The sequence below is a fragment of the Marmota monax genome, unplaced genomic scaffold (genome assembly GCF_021218885.2).
Source record: "Marmota monax isolate L192 unplaced genomic scaffold, Marmota_monax_Labrador192_F-V1.1 WCK01_AAM20220418_F8-fsc00174, whole genome shotgun sequence".
NCBI classification, from domain to species: Eukaryota; Metazoa; Chordata; class Mammalia; order Rodentia; family Sciuridae; genus Marmota; species Marmota monax.
Genome location: NW_026694860.1, coordinates 2,540,997 through 2,552,516, shown reverse-complemented (window position 1 = coordinate 2,552,516; position 11,520 = coordinate 2,540,997). Strand labels below are relative to the sequence as shown.

The 11,520-nt window shown below is 40.2% G+C and overlaps 1 protein-coding gene across 5 annotated transcripts in view; it reads right to left on the bottom strand.

Annotated features, from left to right (window-relative positions):
* Positions 1-2,497: 2,497 nt before the first annotated feature.
* LOC124080487 (amine sulfotransferase-like) overlaps positions 2,498-11,520 on the bottom strand; it is a 60,320-nt gene continuing 51,297 nt past the window's right edge. For all 5 annotated transcript variants that reach the window (XM_058573272.1, XM_046426405.2, XM_046426404.2 and 2 more), the window contains one exon: positions 2,498-5,198. In XM_058573272.1, the coding sequence (XP_058429255.1) occupies positions 5,077-5,198 (122 nt within the window). In that variant the 3' untranslated portion in view covers positions 2,498-5,076. The remainder of the gene's footprint in view (positions 5,199-11,520) is intronic.

The window sequence follows — 11,520 nt, the reverse complement described above, 5'->3', positions numbered from 1 at the left end:
CTGAGGAGGTAGCTCAGTGGTAAATTGCTTACCTCGTGCTTATGAGTCATTGGGTTCAATTTCCAGAACCGCCAGAACAAAAATGATTAAGAATTCTCAGACTTTCCAAGAAAAGAAGGTAAACATTTACACTCACAATATGTTGTCATGATAGTATAAGCCAATAGTGCTATCTGGAAAGAAAGAGGGTTCCTCATTACCTAAAAGAAAAATAAACATGCTCTTGAAATATTGATATTAATGCAGACTGAGGCCAAACCAAAGTAGATGATGATCATGCACTGATTTGACCATCAGAAGATTAACACTTATGTAGCTCATGTACAGCAAACTGTGCATTGGAGCCCTAGTGGTGTGGCTTGAGTTAGATCAATACAAACCTCTTTGTACTGAGATGAATGAGAAACAGGCCAAAAAGTGGAGTTTTGACTCCTGGAGTAGCTCAAGATGAAATTCCCATGGGTTCATCCTCCTGCCTGAAGCAGTGGTCTGGCCCTACCTGAGAGTACTCACTATGGGAGGTATGTCTTGATAAGTTTCATCAAGCCCCATTTTGTAAGGGCCAATAGACAAGGAAAGCAAAAGCTGAAAACTATGTGAATCACTGACTGTTTCTTACTGCCTGGTTCTAGTTCTTCATAAGTTCAAGAAAAATCCTTTTCTAATATTCTATGAATCATTTTAATGAGCTACCATGTTTTCACATAAACTAGTTAGACATAAATTATTCTTTTTTTAAACAAAATATTTGACTAACAAAGCTGTACTAAGAGTTTCAAAAATGAAAGATTTATATTCCCTATAGCGAGCCATCCATGGACTGTGTGTGTGAGCTATGTGCATTTGAGCTTATAAGGGGACTGGACTGGCGTTCTGTGCTTCTTGGGCTGTGCCACGGCATGTATGACTTTCCTCTTGCTCTACCTGTGATCCAATACAGCACTTGAGATGGGTGTGGCTTCCCGAGATGTCAATCAACCTGCGGGACCACAAGACATCACCACGCAAGCCTCCACCCAATCCCTTGTCTTATTTGGATGGAATATTCTATGAACGGCTTTTCCTCAATACATAGGGGGGTTTCAGGTGTGCTCTATCTCTTGCCTCTTGCCTCCCTTTCTCCTATTTCCCCCCAACATAGGAGCTGAGGTCTCAGAGACGCCTCTGACCCCCAAAAGGATACTTCTGTGTTTGTGTGGTTTTTTGTTGCTAGCCTGGCCAGCTGGTGACAGTTCTCCATGGAGATATAAGTAGATGTTTTATCTCCAAATTAAAAGTAATCCAATTGTATTGGATATGTAAAAGTATTCTATAGCTGAAACAATAAAAAAAATGTAGTGAAAGAAAAATTTTTACAGAAAATTGAGTTAATGAAATAGTAGTTTAGAAGTTTCTGAGAAATGAAATCACAGGATCATAGAATATGGTTATTTGATACTTTTGCTTTTGTTCTAAAGTAATGAAGTGATTTTCATATCCACAAAAATATATGAGAATATTTATTTCCCTCCACTCTCTTCAACATTGAATATTCCAGTTTTTAAACTTTACCAACTATGAATTAATGTTTTGACCACTTAATGATTGCAAAGTCTTTTCCTGTTCTTTAGAAATTTTTCATAATTATGAATTATTTTGTAAATGTTATAAAAGTATTACAAAAATACAGAAAAACACACATGAAGTTAGATGAATAATCATAAAATGTCTAGCACTGAGCAAGGAAAAGAATATTCCTAACATTTCAGGAGTTCTCTTATTTATCTGTCTAGTTACCACACTGTCCCCTAAAGGTAAATATTCTCCTGACTTCTGAAACCATAGATTAGTTTCATGTGTTTTTGAGTCTTATGTAATGAAACTTGAAATTTGTGTCAGGGTTTTCTTCTACTAAATATATGTTTCTGTAATTCTTTAATGTCTTCCAAGTATTTGTAATTCACTCATCATGACCGATATTTAGTTTCATCATTTGAAATGTGATAATTTACTTTTTTGGAGTATACACAGATGTTGCATTGTTTAATGGCTTTGATAAGTGTCCACCAGGGACTAATGTTTCAAGGCTTATTCCCCATCCCTTAATGATATTCAGAGATAGTGGCACTTTTAAGATGTAGGGCCTAGTGCACTAAAGTTAGGTCATGGTGGCTTGTACTTGAGAGGAATATTAGGACCCTGGCCTCTTCCTCTTCTTCTCTGTATACTTTCCAACTGCCTTGAGATGAACAACTTTGCTCTACATGTTCCCCACCATAATGTAAAGCCTCGCTACAGGTCCATAAGCACTGGGCTAAGACATCATGACTGAAACCATTGAAATCATGAACTAAAATAAAACTTTCCTCTTTATGGGTTGATTATCTAGGGTGTTTTTTTTTCCAATATCATAAATCTGAGTAATGTCGGAGTCCAGCTCCAACAGGGGATCTCAGGAGACGAACAGAAGGTGAGGAGTCTACGAAAGGGGGGTGGAGAAACAACACAGACACCAAAGTGGAGGTGCTGAGTCCCAATCTTTACTTATGAAGTTAATCATATATACTTTTCATTTTGGCAGGCTCACAGTACTTTGTGGTTACAAAACAGGAATTATTATTCAAAGAAACAAAATATTACGTAGCTACAATTAGATAAAAAGAATGTATCTTGGCTTAGGCATAAGCAAGCATTTTTACTTTCAATTCTCGGTTTGCTTTGAGCTGTTTCTGCTTAGTTAGCTTTTAATAATAGGAATGTCCCAGACTATTGGCCTATACCTTGACTATTCTTTCTTGACTTACTGACTAGAATTGGCACCATGGTTATAGCAAGTGGTTAACTTGAAAAGAGAGGCTACTAATTTTAATCAAACAAGAGCAAGAGCACAAACCATTGTGCACAGGAACAAGAACAAGTTGCCCAGTACTAAGCGCTAATCTGTCTTCTTAACATTAAGTCTTCTTCTCTAGATTTTAATTTAATTTCTCAAAAACTTCCTTGACTGTTTTTCCTACAGGGGTTTTTTCATTAAACATTAACAATTTACGTTCCACAGATGAATCTTTGCATTTAGAGCAAACAGATTTATTCTTTAGAAGTAGTTGCATTAATTGGGAAAGTCATGTTTTTTCCTTCATACTTAATGGTCATATGAGAAGTCTCAACTATACTTATTAAAGGAATACAAAAACATACCAGCCATTCCGAGAAACATACTGCGCTCCTCCAGAGGATGGACGCCTTGCGCCATCCACCTCAGTAGGGCCTTGTCATTGCCTGAGTCAGGGGAGGAGCGCAGCAGAGTAATATAGTTTGTTCCCATTTGGTGTCCGTTATGAATGGTGCTACTCTTAAATGTTTATGATTTTAAATTCATTAATCTTTTCCTTTTTGGTTTCTTTTACTGCTTTTATGCTTTATGTTTTTCTCATTTTGAGAATTATGAACATACTCACCAGTAGTTTTCTAGGTATTTAAAGTAATTTTATCTTAAATATTTATTAAATTTTATGTTGCATAGATTTAATGAATGACACACTATGGTTATAACCTTTGTTTTCATACAAATACATAATGGCTGAACCAGTAAATAACTAGTCCACTTTGAGGAGTGGATGAGCCCTGGTTATTGGCTGTTCCTGTGGCAAAAGTCAGACCTGGGAAACACTCCTTGCTAAAAGGCAAGGATGTGCACGGCTTTGATATCTTGCTCTGACACTAATAGTTATCAGATGTTCCAGTGAAATAAGTATTCTGGGTACAGCAGGATAGTTACAAAAATGTTTCTAGCTCTGTAATGTTTTAGTGCACACAGAAGCCATTTAATAACTCAAAAGCCTTGAACAATTACAGAACTTCTGTGGTTTAACTTCCTGATAATGAGACCTGATAAAATAAACATGCTGAGCTAGTTCTGAGCTAGTTCCTGCATCAGAGGGCAGTGTCCCACCTGGCCCCAGCTTTGTTTAAAAAAGTCTTTGTGTTTTTCTTTGTCTCCCATTGCCCTTACTTGAGAACCTTTGTTGTTGCTGCATGGATTGCAGCATGACTTCTTCAAATATTCTGCTTACTATTACATTTCAATATTCACAAATTTTTTTTTAAAAAAAAACAAATATTTTTAGATGTATGTGGACACAATACCTTTATTTATTTGTATGGGGTGCTGGGGATCAAATCTAGTGCCTCACATATTTGAGACAAGTGCTCTACCACTGAACCACAACCCTAGACCCCACAAAACTTTTGAAACCAAAGAATTGAAGCTTAATTGCAAGAACAATAGATGCAGGAAGCCACCCATGTATTACTTGCAGGTCTTCACTCGGTATGAAAGCCAGGGAGATTTCAGTTTTTCCTTGGGAACTATCTGTGACTCCTCCAACCTATAGATTGCCCAAGGCACATGATCTTTATCTCCAGTCTACTAGGAAGATCCCTCAGTAGCTCTGCAAATGAGCATAATCCATTAGAAACTGTATAGCCCATCTTGTACTTTTTTCAGCAAAGAACATTCCATGGAAAGCCTTTGAAGTTCCCCAATATAAATAAAGCAATCAAGAGTTCCATTTTGCTCTTTTTAGTGTGGAAGCTTGAAGGGTATGATGGGTTAGCCCATCCTGTCCTTCCTCTTTAAAAAATATTTCCTGTGTTCTGTGTTTTCTTTTTCATCAATCTATTTTCCTTAGCCTTTATTCCAGAGCCAGCCCATTCCATTTCTACTGCCCACGTGGGATGTGGGTGGGAGATAGACTTGTTAATGTTTAGTTGATCCTTAACTTCATTATAGATAAAGACAAAATACACACTATCAAATACTCCCTGAAGACTTTCAGAAACAAGTCACGTTTTAAGCTTTCTATTTTCCTGTGTTCAAGCAGGGATCCAGGTAGTCTACCTCCCAAATCAATTTAAGCTTTGATATGTCAAAGCATTCATCAAATTAATGGCAACTAATCTAAGCATAGTTTACTCATTCTATTCAATAACTTTAGAATTAATAATTAAATGATAGGTAGAAAGTTAGTGTATAAGTTAAATTTCACTCTCTGATTAATACATTTTTATATAATTATTTTATACTTGGTTACAATTCTACTCCTCATTTATATCCCAGATGAACTTCAGTGGAAAATCTCTCATGTTCCTCTTGAATATTCTATCAAATCTTTCATTCTGTGCCACAGTCAAATGATGTTTCCAATCTCCAATGGTACCTAATAGAATAAACACATAAAGAGAACACTTATGAATAAGGAACACTCTCATGGCAAAGGTTATCCCAATCCATCATAATATCTTCTCCAATCCAAGATAAATTTTTAACTTCTCCATGGGGTTGGATACCTTATCATTCCTTAGGAATGAATCTAAAAAGACCCTTAGGAACACAACAGTTCAGTAAATTTAAATTTCAGTTCCCCATATTAGACTTTCACCACTTAATCTTATCCATTCTTTAGGAAGAAAAAAATCTAAAAGATATGAATATATTAGGATTTTAAAAAATATTTTGACTATATGACAGACATCATACTTAGCAAGTTACAATTATCTAATGTAATATGATTTTCAATGAAAACCTAGAAGATACATATTTCTTCATTTTTACATTATAAAAATGGAAACCCAATGATCATCAACTAAAGAAGTCAATGTCACTTAGGCTATAGACCTACCACTATTGCAGTTTAGCTTGATAGAAGATAAAAACCATTATTATGTAAGGAGTGGTGAATGAATTACAGGTTTCTTTGAATTATCCCAAGGCAGAAGTATGCCCTTCTGAGAACTCTTGGTGGAAAAGCACCAATAGAAATTGCTTAGTCACTGGTGATGCTCTGTTCAAAGGGGATTCTGTGCAGCTCACAGCATTTATTGGTTCCTGGCTTTGAGTTCAAACACCAGGTGCCCAGAGGTAGAAGAGATACGGGCACAAGTTGATAAACTCTAATTAGACTGTTGTGCTCACAAATTTCAGCGTCAGACTCTCTCTTATTAGGAATTTAGTTGATCCACTGGGTCTTGCTTTCTCTATATTTGTGTTTGCTTGTCTTTTCCCAATCCTCTCACTGGGATGTTTGGAAAATGGAAGAAATGTTGCATAGGCAGCAACATTATTATACCATTTTTTAAATAAAAAATAGTAATTTGGCCTCTTTACCTTCCAGATATGCTTGTATAAATTGTTGACATGTGGAATGGATAGCAAGCTATTATGGACATGAGAATTGCATTGTATCTCTTTTATTGTAGGAATGAGGAGTGAGAGCTGATAATTTTTTCATCACAAGAGAAAAAGACCATGATTTAAAAAAAAAAATCAATATCCAGGACCATATGTATTCACCACTGAATTCTATAAGACCTTCAAAGAACTAATACCAATACTCCTCAAATTATTCTATGAAATAGAAAAAGAGGGAACAGTTCCAAACTCATTCAATGAGGCCAATATCACCCTGATTCCAAAATGAGACAAAGACACATCAAGGAAAGAAAACTTCAGATCAATATCTCTAATGAATATAGATGCAAAAACTCTCAATAAAATTCTGGAAAATCAAATACAGAAATATATTAAAAAGATAGTGCACCCTGATCAAATGTGGTTCATCCCAGGGATGAAAGGTTGGTTCAACATATGGAAATCAATAAATGTAATTCATCACATCAATAGACTTAAAGATAAGAAAAGATGATAATCTCAATAGGTGCAGAAAAAGCACTCAACAAAATATAGCACCCCTTCATGTTCAAAACATGATAACAGGAACATGTCTCAAGATTGTAAAAGTTATCTATGCTAAGCCCAAGGCCAACATCATTCTAAATGGAGAAAAATTGAAAGCATTCCCTCTAAAAACTGGAACAAGACAGGGATGCCTTTTTTTACCACTTCTATTCAACACAGCCCTTGAAACTCTAGCCAGATAATTAGATAAAATTAAAGGGATGCGAGTAGGAAAGTAAGAACTCAAAATATCACTATTTGCCAATGACATGATTCTCTACATAGAGGATCCGAACAATTCCACCAGAAACTTGTTGAACTAATGAATTCAGTAAAGTAGCAGAAATGCAAATCAAAACTTCTCTTAGATTTCATCTCATTTCAGTCAGAATGGCAGCTATTAAGAATACATACAAACAACAATAAGTGAAAGGCATTTCTGAACATCAGTGATAAATCCTCTGAAAGAGAAATGACATTTACAATAACCTAAAAAAAAAAAAAGGCAAAAAACTTTGGAATCAACTTAACAAAAGAGGTGAAAGACCTCTACAATGAAAACTACAGAACTCTAAAGAAAGAAATTAAAGAAGACTTTAGAAGATGGAAAGATCTTCCTTGTTCTTGGATAGGCAGAATTGTTATTGTCTAAATGACCATACTTCCAAAAGCACTACGCAGACTTAATGCAATCCCAATCAAAATCTCAATGGCATTCCTCATAGCAGTAGAAAAAGCAATCATGAAATTCATCTGGAAAAATAAGAGACCCAGAATAGCCAAAGCAATCCTTAGCAAGAAGAGTGAAGCAGGTGACATCATTATATCAGACCTTACATTATACTACAGAGCAATAGTAACAAAAATAGCATGGCATTGGTACCAAAATAGACTTGTAGACCAATGGTTCAAAATAGAGGACACAAAGACAAACCCACATTAACATAGCTATCTCATACTAGATAAAGGCACCAAAATCATATATTGGAGAAAAGATAGCCTCTTCAACAAATTGTGCTGGGAAAACTGGAAATCCATATGCAGCAAAATGAAATTAAGCCCTCATTTGTCACCATGCACAAAACTCAACTCAAAGTAGATCAAGGATGTAGGAATTAAACCAGAGACCCTGCAACTAATAGAAGAAAAAGTAGGCCCAAATCATTCCTTAACAAGACTTGTAAAGCACACAAAATAAAATCAAGAATCAATAAATTACAGCGCCTGGGTGCTTCTTAAAATCTGATCTTATCGGAGTGAACACCGAGCGCGGGGCGGCCGAGTTCCGGCTCCCGGAACCGTCCCGGAACCGCCCTGGCTCAGGGCTACGGAGCCAGCGGAGGCTGCTTCTTGGACCCTGCTACTATCAGAGCAAACACCAAGCACCAAGAAGCCGAATTCCGGCTCCCGGAACTGAGCCCGCGGGGACTGCTTCTTGGAGCTTACACTTATAGGAGCTTACACCGAGCACGGAGCGGCCGAGTTCCGGCTCCCGGAACCGTCCCGGAACCGCCCTGGCTCAGGGCTGCGGAGCCCGCGGAGGCTGCTTCTTGGACCCTGCTACTATCAGAGCATACACCAAGCACTAAGAAGCCGAATTCCGGCTCCCGGAACTGAGCCCGCAGGGGCTGCTTCTTGGAGCTTACACTTATAGGAGCTTACACCGAGCACGGAGCGGCCGAGTTCCGGCTCCCGGAACTTCCCTGGACCGGGGCTAGGAGCCCGCGGAAACTGCTTCTCGGTCCGGGTCCTGCTGAGGGCCGGTCAGGACTCACCCGTTGCTTGGGTTGCCCGGCAAGGGGAACGAAATGCTGCCATTCGCATAGGATACCAACATGGCAGAGATCTGATGTCAGCAGAAAGCGGTGGAGGAGAGATCTTCATCAATACCAGCGGTGACATAAGCAGTTGGTCTCCTGGTAAGGGGGGTGAGGCTCAGTCACCCGAGTCTCCTCAATTTGTCCTCGAGCCAGAGGGAAGGAGCCGGGCCGCCGCCAGCCCCCGGAGCAGGCCCAGCAGCTCGCCAGCGTGGTGACCGCGTGACCCCAATTGGAGAGGGGGCGGAGCGGAGCCGCCACCCACACCCACCAGGTGGGCAGACCCACGACCCAGTAGTACATGGGCGTGGTAGGAGGGGCAGGGCAGAGCCGCCCTTCGTGCTTGCAAGGTAAACAGACCTGTGACAGCCTGGCGGGTCAGGCCCAGTGGCCTGCCAGTGTGGTACACACGTCACCCCAACTCGAGTAGGGGCAGAGCAGATCCTTCTCCCACGCCCGGATCAGGCCCTGCCGGTGTGGTGGTCACGTGACCCCAATTGGAGTGGGGGCAGAGCGGAACCGCCACCCGTGCCCGCAGGGTGAGCAGACCAGTGATCAACCTGCAGATCAGGCCCAGGGGTCCGCAGGCGTGGTAGGAGGGGCAGGGCAGATCCGCCGCCCGCGCCTTCAAGGTAGGCAGACCTACAACAGACCGGCGGATCAGGCCCAGGAGCCTGCCGGCGTGGTACACACACCACCCTAATTGGAGTAGGGGCAGAGCAGAGTCGCCGCCCGTGCCAGGAACAGGCCCAGCGTCCTGCAGGCGGGGTAGTCACGACACCCCAATTGGAGTAGGGGCAGAGCAGAGCCTCCACCCGTGCCCGAAAGGTGGGCAGATCTGCGACCGACCAGCGGGACAGGCCCAGTGGCCTGCCGGTACGACAGACAAGTCACCCCATTTGGAGTAGGGGCAGAGTAGAGCTGCCGCCCGCGCCTGCAGGGTAGGCAAACCTGCAACCGACCGGCGGATCAGGCCCGGTGGCCTGCCGGCGTGGTACACTCGTCACCCCAATTGGAGTAGGGGCAGAACAGAGCCGCCACCAGCTCCCAGAACAGGCCCAGTGACCTGCCGGCGTGGTAGCCACGACACCCCAATTGGAATAAGGAGAGAGCAGAGCCGCCGCCCGCACCTGCAGGAAAGATACGCAAGCAGTATGAAAAGACAAGGAAAGAAAGGACCACAAGCAATGCAGGTCAACGCAACTTTAGAAGAGGTAACAGCTGCAGCACATGGAATGTCAGATAAAGAATTCAGGATATACATGCTTCAGATGATCTGGAGTATCAAGGAAGACATTAAACAGCAAAATCAGACAATGAAAGATCACTTCGACAACGAATTACGCAAACAAATCCAGGAAGCAAAGGATCAAATATACAGGGAGATAGAGGTTATAAAAAACAAGCAATCAGAAATCCTAGAAATGCAGGAAGCAATAAACCAACTTAAAAACTCAATGGAGAATACTACCAACAGAGTAGAACACTTAGAAGATAGAACATCAGACAATGAAGACAAAGTATTTCAACTGGAAAAGAACATAGACAGCTCAGCAAGACTGTTAAGAAACCATGAGCAGAACATCCAAGAAATATGGGATAACATTAAGAGACCAAACTTAAGAGTCATTGGGATACAGGAAGGTACAGAGCTCCAAACCAAAGGAATGAGCAGTCTATTCAATGAAATAATACAAGAAAACTTCCCAGACTTGAAGAATGAGACAGAATCCCAAATCCTAGAAGCCTACAGGACGCCGAATGTGCAAAATCATAAGAGATCCACACCTAGACACATTATAATGAAGATGCCCAACATACAGAATAAGGAGAGAATTTTAAAAGCTACAAGAGAAAGGAAGCAGATTACATTTAGGGGTAAGCCAATCAGGATAACAGCTGATCTTTCAACACAGACTCTGAAAGCTAGAAGATCCTGGAATAACATATTTCAAACACTGAAAGAAAATGGGTTCCAACCAAGAATTGTGTATCCAGCGAAATTAAGCTTCAGGATGGAGAATGAAATTAAAACCTTCCACGATAAACAAAAGTTTAAAGAATTCGCAGCTAGAAAACCATCTCTTCAAAACATCCTCGCCAAAGCATTACAGGAAGAGGAAATGGAAAATAACAATGAAAACCAACAGTGGGAGGTAGGACAGTAAAGGGGGGGGGAAAATAATCAAAGAGGAAAACAAACAATGTTTAGTAACAGAAATAAACAAATATGGCTGGAAGAACAACCCATATCTCAATAATAACCCTAAATGTTAATGGCTTAAACTCACCAATTAAGAGACACAGGCTAGTAGAATGGATCACAAAACAAGACCCAACAATATGCTGCCTACAGGAGACGCATTTGATAGGAAAAGACATACATAGGCTGAAGGTGAAAGGTTGGGAAAAATCATATCACTCATATGGACTTCGGAAACAAGCAGGCGTGTCCATACTCATATCAAATAAAATAGATTTCAAGCCAAAGTTAATCAAAAGAGATAAAGAGGGACACTACATACTGCTTAAGGGAACCATACACCAACAAGGCATAACAATCATAAATATTTATGCCCCAAACAATGGTGCAGCTATGTTCGTCAAACAAACTCTTCTCAAGTTCAAGAGTCTAATAGACCACCACACCATAATCATGGGAGACTTCAACACACCTCTCTCGCCACTGGACAGATCTTCCAAACAAAAGTTGAATAAGGAAACTATAGAACTCAATAACACTATTAATAACCTAGACCTAATTGACATATATAGAGTATACCACCCAACATCAAGCAGTTACACTTTTTTCTCAGCAGCACATGGATCCTTCTCAAAAATAGATCATATATTATGTCACAGGGCAACTCTTAGACAATATAAAGGAGTAGAGATAATACCATGCATCTTATCTGATCATAATGGAATGAAACTGAAAATCAACGATAAAAGAAGGAAGGAAAAAGCATACATCAATTGGAGAATGAA